The sequence below is a fragment of the Callithrix jacchus genome, chromosome 7 (assembly GCF_049354715.1).
Source record: "Callithrix jacchus isolate 240 chromosome 7, calJac240_pri, whole genome shotgun sequence".
Lineage (NCBI taxonomy): Eukaryota > Metazoa > Chordata > Mammalia > Primates > Cebidae > Callithrix > Callithrix jacchus.
Window position 1 is genome coordinate 122273446 of NC_133508.1, and position 27722 is coordinate 122301167.

The 27722-nt window shown below is 39.5% G+C and overlaps 2 protein-coding genes across 5 annotated transcripts in view; one reads left to right on the forward strand and one right to left on the reverse strand.

The window, feature by feature from the left end:
* MCOLN3 (mucolipin TRP cation channel 3) overlaps positions 1 to 6695 on the reverse strand; it is a 47666-nt gene extending 40971 nt beyond the window's left edge. The window contains exons 1-2 of one of the 2 annotated variants that reach the window (XM_035252029.3): positions 6542 to 6695; positions 4732 to 4844 (exon numbers count right to left, since the gene is read on the reverse strand). Coding sequence is in view for 1 of the 2 variants with exons in the window: in XM_009001606.5 (XP_008999854.1) it covers positions 6542 to 6659 (118 nt within the window). In the remaining variant the exon portion in view is untranslated. The remainder of the gene's footprint in view (positions 1 to 4731; positions 4845 to 6541) is intronic. The other variant, XM_009001606.5, reaches the window with a different exon arrangement.
* Positions 6696 to 6823: 128 nt separating this feature from the next.
* The window catches only part of DNAI3 (dynein axonemal intermediate chain 3), an 84413-nt gene continuing 63514 nt past the window's right edge, over positions 6824 to 27722 (forward strand). For 2 of the 3 annotated variants that reach the window (XM_054236491.2, XM_009001604.5), the window contains exons 1-3: positions 6824 to 7011; positions 20682 to 20765; positions 21179 to 21217. In XM_054236491.2, coding sequence (XP_054092466.1) covers positions 20696 to 20765; positions 21179 to 21217 — 109 coding nt within the window. In that variant the 5' untranslated portion in view covers positions 6824 to 7011; positions 20682 to 20695. Of the gene's footprint in view, positions 7012 to 20453; positions 20494 to 20681; positions 20766 to 21178; positions 21218 to 27722 lie in introns of those variants that run through there. The other variant, XM_078332347.1, reaches the window with a different exon arrangement.

Below are 27722 nucleotides of genomic sequence, written 5' to 3' on the forward strand. Positions count from 1 at the left end.
CCTATTGGCCAGGATGGTCTCGATCTCTTGACCTCGTGATTTGCCCACCTCAGCCTCCCAAAGTGCTGGGATTACAGGCATGAACCACCACATCTGGTGAGAAGTTAACATTTTAGCAAAAACTTGAAGGATATCTTGCTAAGTTCTCCAGGCAGAGGCAACAGGCAATACAGAAAAGGAGATGCATGCCCAGTGTGTTTGAGTAACCTCAAGGACACCAGTGCGTCTGTCGTGGTGTGAGCTGTAGGGAATAATGGTAGGAAGTGAAGCTAGTAACAGGAATGAGGTTATGCTGGACCTTGGCCATTGTGAGGACCTTGGTTTTTAAATGGAGTGAAATTAGAGCTGTTGGAAGGTTTTGAGCAGAGGAGTGACATGATATGACTTGTTTTAAAAGTGCATCCCTCTGACTGCAGTGTTGAAAATATATTCCAAAAGTGTGAAGGATGGAAGAAGACATGTGAAGGATGACTCTTAAGTTTTTGCAGAGTGACCCTGAAGATGAAATTGCCATCAACTAAGATGAAAAAGACGGCAGGAGGAGCAGGTATCTGGGTAGAATCAGCAGTTCAGTTTTTAATGTGTATCTGAGATGTCTATTACCTGCTTCTCAGACTATCTGTTAAAGGGTTAGTTGACTTGGTTTTGTTTTCATTTCTTTCACAGACTAATAATTCTGTAAAATTACAACACAAATAAATTGCTAAAAGAATGAAATAATGACATTTGAAATACAAACCTCAATTCTGTTCATACATAACACAAAGTTACTGTGTCCATTTTCTAAAAAGTTTTTAAATACTCAATTTCAGAACTACTTTTATTACAGATGGGTAACAGTTATTTCATAAACTAGTGGTCCAGTAGCAAATATTTCCTGGCTGGCATTGAAGAGAAGGCCAGGTTTTAGGTATTATATGTCTAATAACTATGTATTAGACATCGAAGTAGAAATATCTTGTAGACAGTTGGATATTCAAATCTGCTTTTAATAGTCACCAAAGGACAGAGGTAATGTCTATACATTTATTTTGAACAGAATTTTGATTAATTCTGGTTCCACAACTATTTGCTGAGAATATGCCACATGTGAGGCACTCTCTGGTTTTTCATGGCAATGCTATGGGGAAGGGACAGATTAATATCTGTGGGCAATCTGGACAGCCTAGTAATTTGGCATCCATTCATATTAATTCCCCTTAAAACTGTGTTCACTGTTTATCTAGTGGAAATAGGGAAAAACTGATTTCTGTTAACAAACATATATTCTTTCCTTACATTTGAAATAACTTAATAACACACACTTTTCCAAACTAGACAACTTTTGGGGAGAGTACTGAACTGTTCAAAATGGAGGTATCAGGCTGGGTGCAGTGGCTCATCCCCATAATCCCATCACTTTGGGAGGCCAAGGCAGGGAAATCACTTGAGGTCAGGAGTTCGAGACCAGGCTGGCCAAAATGGTGAAACCCATCTCAACTAAAAATACAAAAAAATTAGCTGGATGTGGTGGCACACACCTGTAATCTCAGCTACTCAGGAGGCTGAGGCACAAGAATCGCTTGAACCTGGGAGGCTGAGGTTGCCGTGAGCCAAGATTATGCCACTGCATTCCAGCCTGGGTGACAAAGCAAGACTCCATCTCAAAAAAATTAAAAATTAAATCAAAATGTAGGTATCAAAGCAGGCTGAACTCAGGAATGGAAGTATTGCCTTTTGGTTGACCTTCATGATTGGTACCTTTACATGGCAAAATTTTTCAACATAGATTTGACTTACAATCTGAAGCTATTTGGTTGAGAGAAAAAGACATTTATGTCTCTTGTGATATGTAAAAATTTCCCTGTGGAAACCCAAACTAACTGACAATCTATTTGCGATTCACAACACAGAAGTTTGGTATCTTTTGAAGAATGCTCCTTAGAAGAGCATTGGTTGCCCTCATCCTTAGTTGCTCAATGTGGTTGCTCTTGCCCTTTATCTGGCCTGACTCTAATGAAAGCTTTATCATCCCAAATTTTTCAGATGAGATTTAGAGAGTTTAATAACTTGTCTAATGCCACCTATCCAGAAAGTAAGAAATTTAGGTTTCAACATAATTTCCTTACTTTAAACACAATATTATTTGAGTGACTTCACTTTAAAAAATATTCTAAATGCTCTAAAGACAGTAAAAATTATACATGTAGAACTGATATTTACTGGCTCTTAATGCTTGATGATATTATAGGACTATCACTACCATACAATGACTCCCCCACCAACTATTCTGGGTGTAGGGAGTGAAGTCTCAGCCATACTCACAAATAAGTCCACTCTGCTGCCCCATGGCCCCATTTTTACCTCCATGGCTCTTGCTTTGGCCCTTCTGGAGATATCTGCTGCCTGCAGACTGCAGATGAGTGCTACGGTCCTACCTTCTCTTGTGGGAAGGGCCAGCAATTCTGGAGCCACTTGGGGCCTGTGTCCTCCTTAGTCCCCAGTAGACTCAAGCCATTCTGTGCAGTAGTAATAATGCCTTTCTAATTTAATGTTGTATAGATTCTAATTTCTCATTGATGTTCTAGTCCATCTTTTTCTAGAATTGCCACAATTGTCCCTTTCTTCAAACAGCTAAATATTTGCCCCAGGATCAGGTTTTTCCATCTCTTTACTCCTTTCTGAAGCAGAGTACTCTTTAGATGCTTCTCACTTCCTCATGCAATAGGTTGTGGTAGTTTCCCCAGGCGCTTGAAAAATGTGTAGTAATCCCAGCAGTTTAGGGCTCATACAAGAATACTTCTCCATTCCAGGCATAAAATAGGATCCTCCACCCCTAGTTTCTAAGCTAACTCTTAAAAAAATTTCATAAAAAGGGTGAGCAAGCCGGGCACGGTAGCTCACGCCTATAATCCCAGCACTTTGGGAGGCCGAGGTGGGTGGATCACGAGGTCAAGAGATGGAGACCATCCTGGTCAACATGGTGAAACCCTGTCTCTACTAAAAATACAAAAATTAGCTGGGCATGGTGGCGTGTGCCTGTAGTCCCAGCTACTCAGGAGGCTGAGGCAGGAGAATTGCTTGAACCCAGGAGATGGAGGTTGCGGTGAGCCGAGATCACGCCATTGCATTCCAGCCTGGGTAACAAGAGCAAAACTCCGTCTCAGAAAAAAAAAAAAAAAAAAAAAAAAGGGTGAGCAAGTCATTCACCAAAATAATAAGTAGTAAAAATCTACCTCATCAATTTATGAGATTATCCATTTGTAAACCCAATCTGAAACTTATCAAGATGTTCTTAAAGATATCCGAGAAATATTTTTAATTATGACTTCTTGACTCTTTAGATTTTCACTCAATAAATAAAACTAAAACTAGTTTTTACATATATTCAAATTTCAGAGAAATTCAATTCAACCTCCCCTGGAAGAGCAGGCACATATTCATTAGCTACCATGAAGATATTTCATTTCTGACCACTCCCATGAAAGAGCAGATGGTCAATCAATCATGAATTTATAACATGAAGAAATTTCTAAACATTTCCAATTTAACTTTTAACTTTCTTGGTATTATGACTTATGACACATTCCATCAAATGGATATCCCCTTGGCATGTCTCTAAAGAAAAGATTACAGAAGGATTTGTGTCTCATCCACGTTACAAGGTTATAATTCTTACTTCCTTAAATCTGATTGTGAAGAATTATAATTTTTTTAAGGAAAGCAAATTCTTTGAAAAAATAGGAAGAAGCTTCTGTTAGAGAGCTTGTTTTAGATTTGCCTCCAAGAACAATTAAATAATTAAACATATATTTTAAATACCTATGTCCAGCCAGCCGTGGTGGCTCACGCCTGTAATCCCAGCACTTTGGGATGCCAAAAAAGGTAGACACTTGAGCCTAGGAGTTCAAGACCAGCCTGAGCAACATAGTGAGATCCCCTAAGCAACAACAACAAACTTGTGTTTGACACGATATCACAACGTGATATAAAGGTTACAAAGGAGATATAGAGTAATGAGACACCATCCCTGCCTTAAAGTCTAGAAGGGGAGACATCTATGTAAACAAGCTATTGCAACACAATGTAATACTTGCTATAATGGAAAAACAGAGGAAAAAGTGTCTAATTCTACTGAGTGCCTGTATGGCTATACAGAGAAGGTGACATTTGAGTTGGGTCTTGAAAAATAGTCTTTTACCAAGTAATGAGGATGAAGAAAGGCATTACTGATGGAGGTAGAGGCAGAAGTGGAGGCAGTGGGATGAGCAGACACACACTTGTAACCCAGCACAGCACAGGGGACTAGTCAGGAGCTGTGTAACCAGAGCTCTGGCTCTCAACCTGAGACCCACAAACTCCTAGATCTGCACAGCAGTATGTCAGGGACTATGCAAAACCACAGGATGAGCATGTCACAGTTGCCTAAGGTTTCTTCGTGTTTATTCAATTTTCTGCCAATTTTAGTTAATAGTGGCTTTAAACTTTTTTTTTAAATGAAACAAACACGAAACCATTACAGAGCCAAATGCAAAAACTTCATACATTCTTTATATGAAACAAATATATCTCCATTACAGAAGTCATTTTCATGTTATAAACCTTTCCATCAACCTATTATTCCCAGCCTCTGTGATTTCATGCTCCTTTGCTCCTTGTCACTTAAGGGTCTTCAGTTAAGAAGCAGTGGACAAAAATATAGGTTAGGCTGGGAACAGAGGCAGGAAATGAGGTAGAAAAATAACTAATTACCTTCCAGATTTATTTCCAGTGTCTTTCAGAATCCTGTTTATTCAGGGTTTCATGTGCCAGATCGAGCATATTTAAGGAGTGATATCAGGATTCAATCTGTGATTTGGAAAATTCTGTGGCAATTTGGCAAATAAAGGAAAGAGAGAGAACAAGTCAAAACACTATTGCTACTGTCTAGGTGAGAGATAAGGTATCTGAAATAAAGCAGAGGCAGAGAATGGCTAAGAGAAAAGGGACTGAGAGACAGTTAAGAAAGAAAAATGACAGGACTTAGTGACATGTTGACTATGGGCAGAAAAGGAGTCAAGGATTTGACTTTCAGATTTCTAGTTTCGCAACTGATAGACAATGATACTATTACCTAGGGTAGGAAATAAAGAATAAAAAAAGGTTTCTGAAAGATAATGAGTCGACTTTAGCTCTGCTAAGTTGTGGTGCTATGGTAATTCATTCATTTACTCCATTTAACCTTTATTTAGCATCTATTAAACAACATGAACTGAACTAGACAGGTAGTGGAAATGTCCAGTAGCTAGAGGAAATTCACACCTGGAATGTAAGCATTACCTTAGACTGAGAATGTAGAAATGGAAGTCTGGTGTGTTTAGAGGTAATGACTGAAGCTAAGGGGAATATATGATGCTGATGACACCAGAGAGTGTGAAGAGTGAGAAAAGGACTCAAGACTGAGCCCAGGGGAAAACGAATCTTCCAGTGTCTGGTAGTAGACAAGCCTGGAAAAAGGTTGTCAGAATGTTTACATGATACCTTTTTTTTTAGTTTTCTTTCCCTTCATAATTTGCATAGTAAAATTTATTTGAAATTTGTGAACAAATTCTTCAGAAATTTGAAAGAATCTCCATGATCTTTCTATACATCATGTAAAAATTCTTCATTTAGGATTCTTAAAGTCTTATATGTTATAAATGATCTTCTCAATTTATTTATATTGGATGTAAAAATTAATTTAGACTAATTACAGCAATTGCATAATTTTATTAAATTCTGCCAGTTTATAAATTAGGCAGTTATAATAATAAATATTAGTATTCTTTTTTGAGACAGAGTCTCACTCTATTGCCCACACTGGAGTCTAGTGGCGCCGTCTTGGCTCACTGCACCTCTGCCTACGAGGTTCAAGTGATTCTCCTGGCTCAGCCTCCAGAGTAGCTGGGACTACAGGCACACGCCACCATGTCCGGCAAATTTTTTGTATTTTTAGTAGAGACGGGTTTTCACCGTGTTGGCCAGGATGCTCTCTATCTCCTGACCTCGTGCTCTGACCTGATGCTCTCTATCCACCAGCCTCGGCCTTCCAAAACGCTGGGATTACAGGCGTGAGCAACCGCGCCCAGCCCCTAAACTCTCATATGTTATAAATGACCAGCCTCTTCTCAATTAAAGATTTTATTTAAATTGGGTGTAAAAAGTAATTTAAACCAATTACAGCAGTCAATTACATTATTAAATTCTGCCTGTTTACAAATTAGGCAGTTATTTTTTAAAGGAAAGGAGGAGAACAGTGTTCAGAGAGTTTAGCTTCACCGTGTGAATCCCATAGGACTCCTAATCACATAAAATGAACCTTGGGTTACTCACAGATTCAAGTTTCTTCCCCAGAGACTCATACCTTGAGTCAAATTCTAAACGAAAGTTATTCTGGCAAGAGGGAAATGTAACCCATTAGGGTTCTGGGGCGCGCAGGACACCCAGTGGAGCGCAGCTTCCTCTCCAATCCCACGAGGGCCCAGCTCACTGCAGGGGGTAGGCAGGAAAGCTGCCTGAAAGGATTCTGAGCGGGCAGCCTTACCATCTTCTGTCCTGGTTCTTAGGTCCACACCCCAAAAAAATTCTCTGCGTGAGATTGCGGTGGATGTGAAGCATGGACTGAGCCTGTCAGACCTGGGGTCAGGCCGGGCCACTGTCATCAATATACCTAAGCCAGAAAACCCTTTTCTTGTAGTGGAAAACTGTTGGTCTCACCAGGGTCGCGTTAAGTGACGTCACAACGTGACAACCAATCACAAGTCTCTTTCAAAGAGACTGTTAGGGAGCGGACATTGTATTGGTAGAGGTGCTTTGTCAATCTTGCAGAGGAATCGCCTTTTTTTTCTCAGCGACGGATGCGTCCTAGCAACAGTCGGCAGAGGAGCTGCAGTTGTGCCCTTGGGATTTGCTTTTCTGAGAGAGGAGAGTGAAACTCCCACCTCCAGCTTTCAAAGGAGCTTTTCCCGAGGGCACTGCAAAGAGGCTCCTTTTCTTTCGGTTCAGCAGTATCAGGTAAGGGAATCTCTGAATCGGAAAGGGGGCGTGGAAACCAAGTATTTTTACTCAGTCTTTCAAGGGTATTTGAACACTTGCTGTGTCAGCGACGTGCTGGGCTAGTGGCAGTAAAGACTACAAAAAGTACAAGTCTTTCCTTGCTTTCAGAAAGCTTCCAGCCTAGCGAGGGAGAGAGACAAAAGTAGCAATGAGAGAGCGGTTAACGACACTCTAAGAACTTTGAGGGAATGTACTGTCTTGTTCCCATGTTATATATACCCAGTGGCTATCATATTGTCTAGCACATAGTAGGAGCTCAATATATCCACGAATGAATGAATGCCAAAACAGCATGATTCTGATTTTCCGTCTAGGGGTGGAGGTCAAAGAATAAAATATTAATGTGGGCTGAAATAGATTACTCAGGACCAAAAGAGGTCCAGTAAAGAAAAGGCTGGAGTAGATATAGACAGAGTGAGGAAGATGAACAGGGAACACAAACTCTTTGAAAGTAAGGACATTGCCTTATTCCCCCTAGTGACTAGTTTACCTAGTATCTAATTGCTGCTCAACACCTTCTTTTGTATGGTGGTGAATGCTAAATGAATTCGCAGCAATCTTTCAGGAAGCTCTGAAGCCCTCTGCCTTTGCAAAGGCCTGACATAATTAACTACACATAGTGTGATTGGAAAGTGTCAGGGAAAACAAGATTGTTTCAGCCTGAGTGAGTAAGTCAGGGAGGCTTCAGGCTTTGGAGAGAAAGGTAATATTGGCCTTGAATGATGAGTCAGATTGAAGCAAGCAGAGAGATGCCTGCAGGGTGTGGAGAAGGAGCTGCAGGATGGGTGGTAAGGAAGGGGATTCTCCAGAGAGGAAGGGTAGAAAGTCCTGGACTGTTTGGGAATGGATGGGAACCGTGTGAGGGTGGAATAAAACCGGAAAAGCTGATGCAGTGAGGCAGACTGTGAAGGGATCGATAGCCATACTTATATGAGTTTGGACTCTATTTTGTTTTGCAAAGTCTGGTGTGTACACCACCGGTGCAAGACTGCTTTGCAATGCTTTTAAAAATGCAGAGTCCCAGGCTCACCCCAGACCTGCAGAATGAAAAGAGGTCCAGTAAATTTGCATTTCAAATGAGCTCCATTTCTACAATCTGGAAGAGAATGCTACTGTGAATGATAAAGACCCACACAAGTCATTAGAGGGAAAAGACTTGATAAGAGATGCATTTTTGGAAAGTTCTGAGGTTGGCCTCTTAAGTAGGTGTCCTGGTTAGAACAGAGGCAGAGAGGCCAATTAAGTGTCCATGATTTAGGGCAGAGGATTGGGGGAGAAGAATCTGTGGATTTTTAAAATTACGTATGTATTTTCACTAACCACCAATTGAAATGTATGCATTTGGTAACAAACCACAGTGGTGCTCACGGGCCTGTGACTTTGCCCACAAATTATAGTTCTTTTCATATTACATTATGGAGGTTGTAAATATATTATATACACTCATCATTACCTCACAATTAAGGTATTTATTAGAACCACTGCTAGATTTTGTTATTTAATGTGTTAAAGAAGTACATATTATTATATCATAATTTTAAAACATTTTAATAACCATGTTTCCATGTAATCTATCTTCTTTGTAATCCTGTGTTTATCTGATGCATGGGCTTCATCAGGCTGCCAAAGGTTCATGGCACAAAACAGGGTTGGGGCTCCAGTTTTGGAGGATGTGTTAAAGACCTGAACCAGAGAATGATGTAGGAGACGAGGGCTTGGAATTCAGGAGATATTTGGAAGGAAGAAGTAATAGGACAGCATCTACTTAAATAAGTGAATATCCAGTCTTGGAAAGAAGTGGAAATAGGTATAAAGGGAAAGAAACAAGAGTATAGACTAATAAGAGACATTGTAGGAATGGTTGTCTCTAGGGGTGGATGTTGTATGCCTGCCGAAATAGGGCTGAAAGGCTCAAGAGAATCTTGAAGCTTAATCAGGTCTTAGTGAAGATTACTGAGAATTAGTAGTTTTTGGAGACACATTTACCAGAGGTCCAAGATGTTAGTCTTGGGATTTGTTCTAAATCTGTTTGTTTTAAAAAAGAAGATAGCCATGGAGAGGTAGCTCATGCCTATAATTCTGGCATTTTGGGAGGCTGAGGCAGGAGGATTGCTTGAGGCCAGGAGTTCTAGACCAGCCTGGGCAACAAAGCGAGACTTCATCTCTTAAAAATAAAATAAAAGGCCAGGTGTCGTGGCTTACGCCTGTAATCCCACTTTGGGAGGCCGAAGTAGGCGGATCACCTGAGGTCAGGAGTTCAAGACCAGCCTGGCCAATATGGCGAAACCATATTTCTACTAAAAAAAAAAAAAAAAACTAGCTGGGTGTGGTGGTGGGTACCTGTAATCCCAACTACTTGGGAGGCTGAGGCAGGAGAATTGCTTGAACCCAGGAGGCGGAAGTTGCAGTAAGCCGAGATTGTGCCATTGCACTCCAGCCTGGGTAACAGAGCGAGACTCTGTCTCAATTAAAAAATAAAATAAATAAAAAGATGGAAGGCAAGCATGATGAGCTTATAAATTCTTTGGGAAGAGAAAAGAGGATGATGGCCACCTAGATGAGGTCAGCTAATTGAAGAAGACCTGGAAAGATAAGACTTTCGTAAGGAAGAACCCAGTTAAAGAGGAGGTGCCAGTGCTACAAGTCCTTTCATTATCAAGATCTCTTGACTGGGAATAAGCCACACATACACACAGGCAACAAATGGGAGCATGTAAACGGGTATGTGCTGTCAACCTAGATAGCAAACAGAGAGGGGGACTCTCTGAAATAAAATGTTTATTTGGGAAACAGGAGCAGCAGGAGGGGTGGCAAGGAAGGGAATTCTCCAGGGAGGAGGGGAGAAAGTCTTGGACTGTTTGGGAATGGATGGGAACCTTGTGAGGGTGGAATAAAACTGGAAAAGTTGATGCAGTAAGGCAGACTAAGTAGTTGTCTAACCAGAACAACTACTCAAGAGGCCAACCTCAGAACTGTCCAAAAATGTATCTCTTATCAAGTCTCTTCCCTTTATAATGACTTTTGTGGGACTTTATCATTCACAGTAGCATTCTCTTCCAGATTGTAGAAATGGAGCTCATTTGAAATGCAAATTTACTGGACCTCTTTTCATTCTGCAGGTCTGGGGTGAACCTGGGACTCTGCATTTTTAAAAGCATTGCAAAGCAGTCTTGCACCGGTGGTGTACACACCAGACTTTGCAAAACAAAATAGAGTCCAAACTCATATAAGTATGGCTATCGATCCCTTCACAGTCTGCCTCACTGCATCAGCTTTTCCGGTTTTATTCCACCCTCACACGGTTCCCATCCATTCCCAAACAGTCCAGGACTTTCTACCCTTCCTCTCTGGAGAATCCCCTTCCTTGCCACCCATCCTGCTGCTCCTGCTCCACACCATGCAGGCATTACAATGGGAAGATGTGTGCTGTAGTAAACTATATGCATATTCAAGGAGATAGAAGACAAAGGTTTTTGAAGGAAAAATAAGGAGGATTATGTAATTGTCTTTAGATAGTTATCCTTGGCTACAGAATCAGTGACAAGAATGGCACCAGTCTGAGGTTGGACAGGCAGTTGCTAGGCAGATGTCCTTCCAGAAGTACTTTTTTTGTGTAGAGTGGCAATGGCCTTTATGCAAGGTTGTGATTTTGTATAGTCTTTTGTGATAGTTCTCGTTATCAGGCATTTGTAATATACTCTCCCTTCATGGCCTTCCCTAGCTCTATTTTTCAGGGTTTTTTAACACAAGTGTCTCCATGTTGATTCTGACAACTCTCATGATGCATTACATGAATAAAGTGAAGAGAGGAGATTAATAGCTGCTTAAATCACTGTATTATGACAATTTAATTGATGTCACTTATGCCTTCATCTATAGTAGTTAACCTACTGAATGATAGAAACATCATAAAAGGATATAGTTATGGGCAATTTAGAGAGTTAGTTTGGAACCGGATCATAAACAGCTGTGAATGCAGTATTCTTCGTAATCAGGTGATGCACCATCACAGTTTTTGATCTGTTATGCAGAGGACTTACCCGGTACCTACATTTGTCAACCTCTCATGTCTCTTGCTGTTAACATAGAGTCTAGAAAATGTGACCTTTGTACTTCAAAGTACTTTTATTTATACTTCAAAAGGTATTCTGAAATGGGTAAATTAATTTACAAAGAAAATAAGTAATTTTAATATAAAAAATATTTTTAATGAAAATGTTTAAACATTTCTACTTGTTACCTTCCCAGTTTCTGTTTTGAAATACAATCAGCTCTAATACTTTGAAAACCAGTCAAAACACAAGCCACTGGGTTGGTCACAACCTTTATTTTAGGAGTAGATGAAATAGCTCTTCTGCTACTCTTAATAATTACAAATTGATTTCAACTGGGAACAGAAAAAAATGTTATGCACATTTCAAAGTAATCTTAGTAACGTAGGATCAGGTATTGAACAATTTTCATAATCTTTTAAAAAAATTTGTTTATTATACTTTAAGTTCTAGGGTATATGTTGAGATCATATAGGTTTGTTACATAGGTGTACATGTGCCATGATGGTGGTTTGCTGCATCCATCACTCTGTCATTTACATTAGGTAATTCTCCTAATGCTATCCCTCCCCAATCCTGTCACCCCCTGCTATTCCTCCTTAGCCCCCCACCCCCCAGGTCCTGGTGTGTGACGTTCCCCTCCCTGTGTCCGTGTGCTCTCATTGTTCAACACCCACTTATGAGTGAGAATATGTGGTGTTTGGTTTTCTGTTCTTGTGTCAGTTTGCTGAGAATGATGGTTTCCAGTTTCATCCATTGTCCCTGCAAAAGACATGAATTCATCCTTTTTTATGGCTGCATAGTATTCTGTCATGTGTATGTGCCACATTTTCTTTATCCAGTCTATCATTGATGGGCATTTGGATTGGTTCCAAGTCTTTGCTATTGTGAACAGTGCCACAATAAACATACATGTGCATGTACTTTATAATAGAATGATTTATAATCCTTTGGGTATATACCCAGTAATGGGATTGCTGGGTCAAATGGTATTTCTATTTCTAGATCCTTAAGGAATCGCCACACTGTCTTCCACAATGGTTGAATTAATTTACTCTCCCACCAACAGTGTAAAAGCATCCCTATTTCTCCACATCCTCTCCAGCATCTGTTGTTTCCTGATTTTTTAATGGTCGCCATTCTAACTGGCATGAGGTGGTGTGTCTCAATGTGGTTTTGATTTGTATTCTTAATTTTTTAATAAGCAATCTAATAGAAAAAAGTTTGGAAAATATAACACATTCATTTTCTGAAATATTCAGTTAATTTTATGAAAAAAAAAACAAAACAGTAAGCTCTACTGTAATTTGAAAGTAGTACCTTTTATCAGGGATTTGTTTTTAAAAAGAAAGATCTGCATTAAAACACCTTGAAAAAATGTGTTTATTGAAATTATACAGAGTATATTATTCATTTGGTTTAGATACCCCCAATTAAAAGTGATTTATTTTCTAGACAAAATGTTGGTAGGATTTTTATAATTTCCAATTACCAAAGTAAACTGCAAAATTTTGCCTGAAACTGAAATACAATATAAGGTGGCTACTCCCAAAGTAATCATTTTCCTTTCAATCTAGACTATATTCACCTGGCTCACTTAGGTTATGAATGTGTCTATCTATGGTGCCTAGAAATGTAGATATTATGTTTTTAATGAAGAAGAATTAAGACCTCTAAAACCCTTTAGAACAACCTGTTCACTAGTATCTGATCAAAATGACTAATTCACTAGGTCATTTTGCCCTTAGTCACTAGCCAGTAATTTAGACAGAAGTCATTTAACATTTGTGAAAGTAGTAAATGAGCTGTTCAGGTAAGCCATCATGCATTAATGCATGTTCCAGTTTTGGTGCCTAATTCATTGCTGAAAATTTGACTTTGTTTTTCCTTGAAAACTGGAAACTCAAATTACCTACAGAGCATTCAATTATAGCATTTGCAATGAACAGGACACTTGCTTACTTTGATTATTTGGGGGATGATTATAAACTGATACCTATATTCAAGTTTAATTTTAAGGCAGCACTTCTTAATTCCTGGAACCTGTGGATATGTTACCATACATGGGAAAGAAGTAAAGTCACAAATGTAATAAAGATCAGGAGACCTTAATATAGAGAGATTATCCTGGATTATCTAGGTAGGCCCAATGTAGTCACAAGGGTCCTTAAAAGTGAGAGAGAAAGAAGAGAAGGTCAGAGAAAGCTACGTGAGAAGGACTTAACCCTCCATGCTGACTTTGAAGTTGGAGGCTGGGGCCACAAACCAAGAAATGGTGGGCTCTAAAAATTGGAAAAGGCAAGAAAACAAATTCTCTCTTAGAGGCACTGGAAAGGAAGGAATGCAGCCCTGCTGACTCCTTGGTTTAAGCCCCGTGAGATCTGTATCAGACATCTGAACTACAAAGCTGTAAGATAATAGATTTGTATAGTTTTAATACACAAAATTTGTGGTAATTTGGTACAGCATTAAGAGAAAACTAATACAGCATGGACCAGTTTGGATAATACAGCATGGATACTGTATTATTATCACCAATGAATCTTACTGGCTCTACTTAACAAAATATATCCAGAATCCAATCACCTTTCCCATCTCACTCTCAGCTCCCTGATATAAGCACCCTCATCTCTCCCATGGATTATTAAATGTCTCTCTACTAGATTTCCTTCTTCAGCCCTTTCCTTGCTACAGTCTTTTCTCAACACAGCAGCCATATTGATCCTTAAATTGTGGGACAGATTGAGCAAAGTAACTTCTAAGCTCAAAATCATCCAGTAACTCCCCACCTCATTCAGAGTGAAAGCCAAAGTCCTAATACATGGTCTAGTCCCTCCTGTGGTATATTATATAGTTGTTTCCAATGATAGCATTCCCAGTTATTACCTCCCTTATGGGTAAGAGGATCATACATTCCCACCTACTGCCAACCAGGCAGAGAAGCCCTCCCCCATTATCAGGATTGACTTACTTGCTTGGGCCAAAAGAATGTGAGCAGGAGGCACAATATGTCAGTGCCAAGGAGAAAGTTAGGCTGCATTATGCAGTTCCATTAGCTCTCTTGCTTTTTACTCTGCTGTGAAAGTGGCATATGTGAAATAGAGTCTGCTTCTTCAGCCTGGATCCCAGAAAAAGAAGACTTGAAAGAGCTCATCCACACCACAGTGCATAATAGCATGAGAAGAGGTAAATGTTTGTTATTGTATGTCACTGATATGTAGGGGTCATTTGTTATTGCAGCAAAGCTGACTAATATATCCCTATCACCTCTCTGATTAACTTTGCCTGTAGTCTTTCCCTGACTCTGCTCCAGCCATCATGACCTTCTTGCTGTTTTCTTAAATATGCCAGGCATGATCCTGCTCTAGAACCTTTAAATGTACTGTTCCCTCCACCTGAAAATACTGTTTCTCTCCCAGATATCTGCATTTCTTGCTTTCTTCTTTCTCAAATCTTTGTTCCAATGTCCGATTCCTTTTCCTACCTTATTTTTCTTTTTAATAGTTCTCACCTCTTAAAATACTAATTATATTTTCCTCCTTTATTTGTTCATTTTCTATCTTTCCCTAGAATGTAAGCTTTCATGAGGAGTTTTGCCTATTTTGTTCACTGCTGTATCCCTAACACCTAGGACAGCATCTGGTGCATCATAGTCACTCAGTATATATGGGTGGAATAAATAGTGGTGGTGATGATGGTGTGTGCATAGGGTGAGTCTAAGTGAGTTAAGAGTTTTTCACCATGTCGGCCAGGCTGGTCTTGAACTTATAACCTCATGATCCACCCACCTTGGCCTCCCAAAGTGCTGGGATTACAGGTGTGAGCATGCCATGGCACTCCAGCCTGGGTGACAGAGCAAGACTCCACCTCAGGAGAAAAAAAAAGTTTTTAAGTATTTTACATCAAACTAAAATGCAGCTAGGATAGCATGTGGAGGAGGGGTACATTGATAAGTAATCTGAAAAAAGGAAGAGATGCAAGATTTAAAATTATGCTAAGACGGGGAAGTGATATGGAGGACATTTGGCAGTCTCAAGAGTTGAGTCAGAGCCATTCATTGCAGAATATCTTAAAAATAGAAATTGTCAGAATCATAAAATATTGCTTATATTATCAAATCCTGCCTTTCTAAGTTAAGACAATGATTTAAAATAGTTTCATTTGTAATGAAACAGCAGTTATCATTGAGATCCAAGGGATCATCTAGTACAGAGACTAAGAATATGGCTATCAGAGCCAGGCTGCTTGGGCTCACAGCCTGACACCACTGCCCGTTGCTCTCTCTGTCCTTTCAGGAGAGTCACCTGAAACTCTTGGGGCCTCATTTTCTCATCATAAAAGGGGGATTAAGATAATAGTAATAATAAAATGTGGTTATCTAGTATTCAATGGTGTAGCAGGAAAATTAAGTTAACAATAATTCATTGCATATTTCAAAATCACTAGAAGAATTGTAATGTTCCCAACACAAAGATAAATGTTTCAGATGATGGATAATTCAAGTCATTTTATTTATATGTCAATAAATGTGGTTAAGACTAAATTAAAAATACATGTAAAATACTTGGAACTGTGCCTGGCACATAGTAAGCACTTCACAAATGTGAGCTGTCATTTTTATTATTTGAAAAAAAATAAGAGAAAATCTGAAGGGAAGATGTTTACACACAAACACAGACACACTCACATCCACACTTTGGATAAGATTTTTGTAATTGAGCATCTAGATATAAAATAAAACTTGTGATATTTTGACCATAGGCTATGAAATAGTAGTCTGTGTTGATTTGTTAAAATGATGCAAACCAGACTGAGATGATTGAGTTGATGATGATACTTTATTTCATTAAGTCTTCACAACCACCTTGTGGGGTAGATTTTATTATTATCCCCATTAAATAGATGAATAAACTGAACTCAGAGAAAATAAATAATTTGCCTAAGGTCACTCAGCTGGAAAAAATACAGCTTGTTTAAAAACTCTGCTGCCCAGGCTCCTGCAGTCACAGTCCTAACCATTTAAACAGAATGGGACAAAGGTGAGCATGGAAGAGATGACAAGGATTTGATGTCATGGTGATGACCTTAGCCAGTGTTCTATCCTATCAGAATTGATGAGCATTTAACCCAATGCAAAACAGAAACTAAGAACCTTGAAAAAAGGTTTGACGAAATGCTAATGAAAATAAACAGCTTGGCCGGGCGTGGTGGCTCAAGCCTGTAATCCCAGCACTTTGGGAGGCCGAGGCGGGTGGATCACGAGGTCAACAGATAGAGACCATCCTGGTCAACATGGTGAAACCCCGTCTCTACTAAAAATACAAAAAATTAGCTGGGCATGGTGGCACGTGCCCGTAATCCCAGCTACTCGGGAGGCTGAGGCAGGAGAATTGCCTGAACCCAGGAGGCGGAGGTTGTGGTGAGCCGAGATTGCACCATTGCACTCCAGCCTGGGTAACAAGAGCGAAACTCCGTCTCAAAAAAAAAAAAAAAAAAAAAAAAAAAGAAAAATAAACAGCTTAGAGAAGAATACAAATGAACTGATGGAGCTGAAAAACAACAGAAGAACTTCACAAAGCAGACACAAGTTTCAGTAGCCGAATCAACCAAGCAGAAGAATGTATATCAGAGATTGAAGATTAACTCAATGAAATAAAACAAGAAGGCAAGATTAGAGAAAAAGTAAAAAGAAACAAACAAAGCCTCCAAGATATGTGGGATTATGTGAAAAGACCTAATCTACGTTTGATAGGTATACCTGAATGTGACGGAGAGAATGAATCAAGCTGGGAAACACTCTCTAGGATATTATCCCAGGAGAAGTTCCCCAACCTAGTAAGGTAGGCCAATATTCAAGTGCAGGAAATACAGAGAACACCGCAAAGATATTCCACAAGAAGAGCAACCCCAAGGCTCATAATTGCCAGGTTTACCTGGGTTGAAATGAAGGAAAAAATGCTAAGGGAAGCCAGAGAGAAAGGTCAGGTTACCCACAAAGGGAAGCCCATCAGACTCACAGTGGATCTCTCAGCAGAAACCCAAGAAGCCAGAAGAGGTTGGGGGCCAATATTCAACATCCATAAAGAAAAGAATGTTCAACCTAGAATTTCATATCCAGCCAAACTAAACTTCATAAGCAAAGGAGAAATAAAGTCCTTTACGAACAAGCAATTGCTTAGTGATTTCATCACCACCAGGCCTGCTTTACTAGAGCTCCTGAAAGAAGCCCTAAACATAGAAAGTAACAACCAGTACCAGCTGCTCCAAAACCATACCAAATGGTAAACAGCATCGACACAATGAAGAAACTGTGTCAATAATGAGCAAAACATCCAGCTAGCATCAAATGTCAGGATCAAATTCACACATAACAGTAATAACCTTAAGTGTAAATGGGCTAAATGCCCCAATCAAAAGACACAGACTGGCAAATTGGATAAAAAGTGAAAACTCATGGGTGTGCTGTATCCAGGAAACCCATCTCACATGCAAGGATACACATAGGCTCAAAATAAAGGGTTGGAGGAAGATTTACCAAGCAAATGGAGAGCAAAAAATAGCAGGAGTTGCAATCCTAGTCTCTGGTAAAATAGACTTTAAACCAACAAGGATCGAAAGAGACAAAGAAGGGCATTACATAATGGTAAAAGGATCAATGCAACAGGAAGAACTAACGATCCTAAATATATATGCACCCAATACTGGAGCACCCAGATACATAAAGCAAGTTCTTAATGACCTACAAAGAGACTTAGACTCCCACACAATAATAGTGGGAGACTTTAACACTCCACTGTCAATATTAGACAGATCAACGAGACAGAAAATTAAAAAGGATATTCATAAAAACCCTAGAAGAAAATCTAGGCAAAACCATTCAGGACATAGGCATATGCAAGGACTTCATGACCAAAACACTAAAAGCATTGGCAACAAAAGCAAAAATAGACAAATCGGACCTAATCAAACTCCACAGCTTCTGCACAGCAAAAGAAACAGACATTAGAGTGAATTGGCAACCAACAGAATGGGAAAAAATTTTTGCAATCTACCCATCTGACAAAGGGCTAATATCCAGAATCCACAAAGAACTAAAACAGATTTACAAGAAAAAAAACAAGCCCATTCAAACTGTGTAAAAATTACAAGCATTCCTGTACACCAATAACAGACTTAAAGAGAGCCAAATCAAGAACGAACTGCCATTCACAATTGCTACAAAGAGAATAAAATACCTAGGAATACAAATAACTAAGGATGTAAAGGACCTCTTCAAGGAGAACTACAAACCACTGCTCAAGGAAATAAGAGAGGACACAAACAGATGGAGAAACATTCCTTGCTCATGTTTAGGAAGAATCCATATTGTGAAAATGGCCATACTGCCCAAAGTAATTTATAGATTCAATGCTATCCCTGTCAAGCTACCTATGACCCTCTTCACAGAACTGGAAAAAACCACCTTAAACTTCATGTGGAACCAAAAGAGAGCCTGCATAGCCAACCAAGTCAATTCTAAGCAAAAAGAACAAAGCTGTAGGCATCACGCTACCTGACTTCAAACTATACTACAAGGCTACAGTAATCAAAACAGCATGGTACTGGTACCAAAACAGAGATATAGACCAATGGAACAGAACACAGGCCTTGGAGGCAATGCCACACATCTGCAACCATCTGATCTTTGATAAACCTGACAAAAACAAGCAATGGGCAAAGGATTCGTGTTTAATAAATGATATTGGGAAAACTGGCTAGCCATGTGCAGAAAGCAGAAACTGGACCCCTTCCTGACACCTTACACTAAAATTAACTTCAGATGGATTAAAGACTTAAACATAAAACCTAACACCATAAAAACCTTATAAGAAAACCTAGGCAAAACTGTTCAGGACATGGGCACAGGCAAGGACTTCATGACTAAAACACCAAAGGCATTGGCAACAAAAGCCAAAATAGACATATGGGATCTAATTAAACTCCAGAACTTCTGCACAGCAAAAGAAACAATCATTTAGTGAACTGGCAACCAACAGAATAGGAAAAAATTTTTGCAATCTACCCATCTGACAAAGGACTTATATCCAGAATCTACAAAGAACTAAAATAGATTTAAAAGAAAAAGAGAAACAAACCTATTCAAAAGTGGGCAAAGGATATGAACAGACAGTTTTCAAAAGAAGACATATATGAGGCCAACAAACATGAAAAAATGCTCATCATCACTGGTCATTAGAGAAATGCAAATCAAAACCACATTGAGATACCATCTCCAGTTTGAATGGCGATCACTAAAAAATCTGGAGACAACAGATGCTGAAGAGGATGTGGAGAAATAGGAACACTTTTACACTGTTGGTGGGAATGTAAATTAGTTCAATGATTGTGGAAGACAGTGTGGTGATTCAAGGACCTAAAAATAGAAATTCCATTTGACCCAGCAATCCCGTTACTGGGTCAGGGGATATAAACCCAAAGGATTATAAATCATTCTGTTATAAAGACACATGCACACTTATGTTCATTGCAGCACTGTTTACAATAGCAAAGACCTGGAACCAACCCAAATGCCCATCAATTATAGATTGCACAGGGAAAATGTGGCACATGTGCACCATGGAGTACTATGCAGCCCTAAAAAACGATGAGTCCATGTACTTTATAGGGACATGGATGAACCTGGAAACCATCATTCTCAGCAAACTGAGACAAGAACAGAAAATCAGACACTGCATGTTCTCACTCATAGGCGAGTGTTGAACAGTGGGAACACATGGACACAGGGAAGGGAGCATCACATACTGGGGTCTGTTAGGGGGGATTGGGGTGGGACAGTTGGGGGTGGGGAGTTGGGGAGGGATAACATGGGGAGAAATGCCAGATATAGGTGATGGGGATGGAGGTAGCAAACCACATTGCCATGTATGTATTTATGCAACAGTCCTGCATGTTCTTCTTTAGGTTCTGTACCCAAGAACCTAAAGTGCAATAAAATAGAAAAATATATATATATATATGTATTTATATATAAATTGATGAGCAATTCCATGGAAAACTTTTGGAGGCATTCTCTCTGATAGCCCAAATAAGGCCTTAGTTGTTACATGTTTACATGCTAAGACAAAAGTATGATCTCAATTATGTTAATTTAAAAATCATATATGTATATGCACATTGTAGGCCTGTGACTCCCAGTGGTGAGCTACCTGTTGGGAAGCCCAGCAAAAGGCAGCACAGAGCAGCTACCTGGGATGGGAATGTCAATGAGAGGTGGGAAAGGCAAGTCCTCTGTTGGGCTTCCATGGCAGGGCCTGTGGCTGATATTTTGTTCTGGTCACTACAGTGTGCTTCAGCTGAATGGCTCCAACAGAACAGTAAGATCTCATCGGTAAGATTATTGTTGCAATAAACCTTTGTCACAGAACACCCGTTCTATGAAGAGACAGGTTGGTTTAGTCCAGGGTAAAACTTAGAAAATATATTCTTAAGTTTATTAAATTATCATGTTTAGTATTTGAAATTTCAAGTTATTTGCAAATTGCAATAATTTACTAATAATATCATCTCTTTATGCAGCCCAAGTCAGAACCATGGCTCCAAAACAAAAACAAAAGAAAAAGTCATCACGTGGCAAAAAAAGCCCAAAACCAATATTAGCTGGTAGGATTATTTATTCATTTAATGCATTTTTTTGGTGTGTGTGGAGTTAATATTTGTACATATATTAGCAGCCAAATGATTATGGTTTTACATATCAAGTGAAATAAAATATTTTGTGTCATAAAGTCAAATGCATGAGGAATATGATATATGGAGATTTATTCTTACTTTTGACTAATTTCATTATGATATCAATTAAATGCCATATAATGAATGCCATAGCAAACATATCACTAAGAGATAACTATGTAAAAGACAATTATTCCAATTTTCTCTATTTAATAATTCACAAGATAGTTTAAGTTCTTATTGTATATTTGCACTTATATTTTATGTTTTGAGGTGTGGTAAAGATTATAATAAACGAACATACGTTTGATTCAAAAATTTGACTTTCTTTTATTGTATTCTAGCTAGTGAAGACATGGAACCAGTAAATATGGAGAGCATGGGTAAGTGTAAATACAATTTAGAACTTGTGTCCTCAGTTTTATAATATTTTCATATGCAGTAAGCAAGCAGGAATACTACAAACTGAAGTGATCAATCAAAATGTACACAGACTAAAATGATACCATTCCATTTAGAATATAAAATGAAAATTTTTTTGAAGAAAAAAATTAAGAGAATTTCAAACTGAGAAACAGACTTGGATCAAGCAGTCTGTTAAAAATTCATTTTATGATTATTAAAAGACCTTTTATAATCATTAAGTATTATTAAAGCAGGAGTGGTGGGAAACCTCTCGAACACCAGACTGAGGAAGGAAATGGCTTTTTATTTGGCTGGGAGCTGCAGGGGCTAAAGCCTTATTTACCAAGCTCCCTGAGAAGTAGCTTCTTTCCCCTTTTATAGGCTTACAACACTGAAGGGGATACTGAGGCAAAACGGTGTCATTGTCCATTGGCTAGACATCTGACCTTACAATCTTTTGGCTTCATTGATGTGCTAGTTCATATGCAGTACAAGTGGGAGCAGGCAGGGGAGGGTAGGTACTTACAGACAAGATAAAGGCAGTAAATTATTAGTTGGCAGAGGTATTTCCAGGAGGGAGCCTGGGTTGTGCAAACATGGGGGACCTGACCCAGTGCTAGGCTCCAGCTGGTAGTGATAACATCATTTGCAATTCTTTCAAGGCTTATAGATAGCAGAGATGCTGGGAACTAAAAAGGAAGTCATCTTCCCAGGTCTTGGGCTTCTTTATGGCCTGGTCAGTGGCATCAGCAAGTTGCCTGACCACAGATTCAAGCTCTTTGGTATTTTATTTCTTTTTCACCCTGCTTCATATCCAGCGGGGAGGGGAGGGAGGAGGTGGAGACCAGGAAGCGGAAGGAGGCAAGGGGATCTCCCCTCTCATTATAAGCCTGCAACTTATGACGTTTATCAGAATAGTATTTTTCAAATTTTTTTTAAAAGTCAAAAGTACAGTAATATTTATCTGTACTTCACACTAAGATGCCACCATTTCAAGGAAAAAGGCTGGTTTTTAAACAAATAACTAGAACCTAGACAACTAACCTAATGTTATTCCTCCATGTAAAGGCTAAATAATCTTAGTTTAACAAAACTTCTTTTGGTGGGATGGAGGGGGATCCTCTCAGAGTTGACTTATATGACACACTTGACTTTAAGAAACAGAAAGGAGACAATGATGGGGGCAAGGAAGAAGACCTAAAAGCCCCACAAGCCACTGTAAAGATTTTATTTCTTAACCAAATAGGAAGGGGAAATATTGGCAGTATTTAAGAAAAGAGTGACTCCCTCTGACATGTTTTTAAAGGGTCAGGTTGTCCTGACTACTGTGTAGCAAATTGCAGGAGCAAGGACTGAAGCGGGGAGAATAGTTAGGAAGTTATTGCAACAATCCAAGGGACACATGGTGATGGCCTGGACCAGGGTGGTAGTGGAGGGGTTGGGGGCAGAGGTGTGGAGTGTGGAGGCAGGAAGAAAGTGGGAGAATGTCAGCAGGAAGAAAGTGGGAGAATGTCTGTTATCAGCACCCAGCACAGTGCCTGTGGCAAGATACGCTGCCCTATAAATATTTATTAAGTTAGTGAAACCTGGGAGTCATCTTTGATATCTTTCTCTGTCTCCCTCCACACCTCCCTGCCCCTCCCAAACCACCCCAACTTGTGGGAATTCCACCTCTTTTAAAATCTATCTCAAACCCATCTGCTTCGCATTATCTTCTCACCTGCAACCTTAGTCCCAATCTCGGCACTCCTCACTTCAGTTAGTTCCTAAGGCTCCTAGTTGATATCACTGCTTCCACTCAGCCTCCTTCAGTCCATTTGGCTCATTCTTCAATCCATTAAGCAGTCTGACAATGCTTAAACTCCTCTTTCTTGCTCAAACTCCCCTGTGGTCTTTCTTTGCCATTGGGCACACCTTACAGTTGTCCTGGCTCCTGTGCTCAAGTGGTACTGGCTCCTGTGCTCAAGTGGTACTGGCTCCTGTGCTCAAGTGGTCCTGACCTTGTTTCCTCCTCATCTTCAGCAACCTACAGCCCACCAGCCTTGCTTAGCACAGAATGTTCCAAATTTATTCCAGCCTCAGGGCTGTTGCTTTTGCTGTTCCTGATAGACCTTCCCTTTATGCAACTTTCTTATCACTGAGATCTAAACTATGATCTCACTTCCTCAAGAGACCTTCCTTGACCTCTCTGTCGCCTATTACCGTTCAGTTGCTTTCATAGCACTTAAAATTCTGAAGTTAAAGTACAATCAATTCTCATTCATGGAAGTTCTGTACAGTCCCTTTGAATACTGAATTAGCCAATACTGAACTGTTGCTCCTGGGGAAACACAGAGTTAGGTTCCTGTGAGCCTCTGGTCATATTTTCATTAACTAATCAATACATAACCTTGTTTTATGTATTTCTGTTTAAAGACTCCTTATTTAATGTATATTGTTGATTCCCTAACACTGAACTCATGGCCAACTCATGGCAAACAGCGCTATAACTCATTAATGAATAAATGAATGAGTGAAGGAGTTGTGTTTCCTCTTGTTCCTGTCTGAGTAAACCACCAAAGCTACCCTTCTTAGTTCCATCGCTCATTCTGTTTTCTCCCAAATAGCACTTATCACAATTTGTATTCATTTATTTTTTCTTGTTTTTTTTTTTTTTTTTTTTTTTTTGTAGAGATGGGGTCTTGTTATGTTGCCCAGCTGTTCTTGAGCTCCTGGGGTCCTCCTGTTGCTTCCAAAGTGCTGGAATTACAGATGTGAGCTACCATGCCCAGCCCACAGTTTCCATCTATGAGTGTACTTCATTATTTAATATCTGTCTTTCTGTCCAGATTGGATACCCTAGCACTAGCACCAGGCTTTTCATATAATGGGTGCTCAGTAAATATTTTTTGACTAAATGAATTGACTGGTAAGAAAATCTGTGAACCTGATAAAGGGGCATGGTTTGAGATGTATTTGTTGACAGTAAATGAACTGAAAAATAGGAATATGTTTGTTTAAGGGAAAGAGAAAACCAACCTCAGAACATTATGGTGAGACAAGTGTAGTTTTGAGTTAGCATCCCCTTCTACTCGAGCCTCTCTCTACCAACCTCAGGTAGCATTAGGACCCCTCTGACTTCCTTGCAGTGGGGCTCTCACCTTGCCAACTGTTACTTAGGGCTAGTGGCTGTCATGTTCCAAGAACTGAGATCCCTTTTCCTACCAAGGAACCAAGGTATCCATAGGCTAATTTAAAAGCTGTCGGTCCTAGTTGGGCATGGTGGCTCACACCTGTAATCCCAGCACTTTGGGAGGCTGAGGTGGGCAGATTACACGGTCAGGAGTTCAAGACCAGCCTGGTCAACACAGTGCAACCCCATCTCTACTAAAGATACAAAAAATTAGGTGGGCATGGTGGTGGGCACCTGTAATCCCAGCTACTTGGGATGCTGAGGCGGGAGAATTGCTTGAACCTAGGAGGCAGAGGCTGCAGTGATCTGAGATCATGCCACTGTACTCCAACCTAGGTGATAGAGCAAGATTCTGTCTCAAACAAAACAAAACAAAACAAAAACAAAAAAACACTGTCAGTACTAAGGGCCTAACGGGGAAATGCCTAGAGGTTTCTGAAGAAGAAAAATATAGCTAATATTTCTGGAGCAATGACTCTGTGCCAGGCCCACTCTTCTCATTACCCTAGCTCTATAAAGTAGACATTACTGTGGCCATTACAGACATGAATGTGACTCCCAAATGTTAAATAATTTACCCAAATTAAAATATGAGTTAGTGGTATATGAGTTGCCTATTGCTGCTGTAACAAATTGCCACAAACTTAGTGGCTTAAACAATACAAATGTGTTCTTTAACAGTTCTAGAAATCAGGAGTCTGAAATTACTTTCACTGGGCTAATGTCAAGGTGTCAGCACTGCTGATTATCTCTGGAGGCCCTGAGGGTGAATCTGTTTCCTTGCTTTTTTTAGCCTTTAGAGGCCACTGTATTTGACTCCTGGTCCCTTCTTTCCTTTTCAAAGCCAGCAGCACAGCATCTTTGAATGATTCTCTATGACCTCTCTTTCCCTTGGCTCATCTCCTTCCTTGATTTTGATCCTCCTGTTGCCCACTTAAAAGGCTCCTTGGTATTATACTGGGCCAACCTCAAAGGCCCAGCCAACTCCCCACCTCAAAATTCTTAACCTTCAGTATCTGGGATAAATGTTTTAAAAAATGGAAAAAATAAAAAAATAAAAAGAACATAGAAACAAAAACAACAAAAAGTAAAGATCCTTAATTTTATCTGCAAGTCTCTTTTCTTATGTAAGGTAACAATACAGAAGTATATTTAATCTGTTCTCATGCTGCTAATAAAGCTATACCTGACACTGGGTAACTTATTTTAAAAAAGAGGTTTAATTGACTCACAGTCATGGTGTAAGGAGCAAAGTCATGTTTTACATGGCAGCAGGCAAGAGAGCATGTGCAGGGGAGCTTCCCTTTATAAAACCATCAGGTCTCGTGAGACTTATTCACTATCATGAGAACAGCATGGGAAAGACCCACCCCCATGATTCAGTTACCTCCCTTTGGGCCCTTTCCACTACACATGGGAATTATTGGAGCTACAATTCAAGATGATCTGGGTGGGGACACAGTGAAACCATATCAACTTTCAGGAATTAGGACATGAACATATTAAGGGGACATTATTCTGTATGTCATAAGTGGTTAATAGCATGGGTTTTGAAATTAGACAGTCATTCAGTGACTGTGTGGCCACAGATGACTTCACCTCCCTGAGCCTCTGCTTCTTCATCTGAAAAGCAAGATGGACTGTCTACCTCATAAGATTGTTGTGGAAATTAAATTAGTAGTAAATGCACATTTTCTTACATAGGGCTGTCAAATGGTAGGTTCATGTTAACTCTTTTTACTATTAAAAAAGATATTATAAAGATAAATAAATAGATTAATGCATGAGAATAGAGTCCAAAAATAGACCCACATGTGTATGGTCAATTGATTTTCATCAAAGATGCAAAGGCAATTCAGTGGAGAAGGGATATTCTTTCCAACAAATTATATTAGAATGGTTAGACAGCTATAAGTAAGAAAGTGAACTCAACCCATACCTCACACCATATATAAAAATTAACTCAAAATGAATCATAGACCTAAAGGTAAAACCAAATATTCTAAAAGTTCTAGCAGAAAACATTGAAGAAAATCTTTGTGACCTTGGACTTGGCAAAGATTTCCCAGATATGACACCCATAGCTAAAATCTTAAGAAATCTTAAAGATTTCTCAAGATTTTCTTTTTTAAAATCTTAAAGTTTTTTTTCTTTTATGGAATACTTGCCAGCAATGGAATGAACCATTGCTACATTCAACAATGTGAATGAATCTCAAAATAATTATGCTAAGTAAAAGAAGATATACAAAATGAGTACATTTATAAATATTCCAGAAAAAGCAAACTAATCTATAGTGACAAGAAAGCTGATTAGTGGTTACTTAGGGTTACTTGGGGATGAAGGAGGTATATTGGGAAGCAGGGGCATGAGGAAACATTTGGCCTTGTGGGTCTGTTCTTTATCTTGATTATGGTAATGGCTTCATGGGGTATGTGCATATATTTATCAAATTGTACATATTGTATGCAGTTTATCATTTGTCAATTATAACTTAGCAAAGCTGTTTTTAAAAAACTAGATAGCAACCAAAATGTTAAAAAAAAATGTACAGGTGAAATGTATGGGGATTACTTAAATAATGCTCATTATACAGGACAATATATGTGTAACCTATGATTTATATTGCATAGCCTTCTATCTTGTACACACAGTAAGATTCTGAGGCATGAATTGTGTAGAGCTTGCCTTTGGCTCCTGCTAGGTGAATAACTGCCATTCATGGGATCCTAGGGAACATCATCTCTGTTCCCTCCCTGGCTGTGTGTGGAGAAGCAGGACCCTCTCCAGGGCTCTGCTGTGTCAACTCATTAGAGAGAAAGTGTAGCACAGTAGAGTTCAGGGACCTTGGTTTTGATCCTAGTACCACCACTTTCAACTCCCAGAGGTTGACCTCAGACATGTTATTTGAACTCTGTGGCCCTCAGTTTTCTCAGCTAAAAAATGGAGACAATTATAGTACCCACCTCTGAATGTTGTTGTGAAGACTAAATGAGTTAATAATACATATAAAGTGCTTAAAACTGCACCTGGCAGCAGTAAGTGTATCACAGAAGTTACCATAATTAACATGGCTGTTGGGCCCTGGCAGACATTGTCCTTGTGATTGGCACTCCTGACCTCAGTCAGCTTCAGGAGGCCCTGAAGACCTCCTCCTCTGCTCCAACACTTGTCTCACGCTCCTTGGAGCAACCCACCTCCCACTCTGCTCAGGGATTCAGTGAGCCTGTCTCATTGCTGATCACAACAGCTTCATTGCTGTAGCCTGTAGTGCTGTCCTCAGTGTGTGCCTCAAAACCTACCCAATAGCA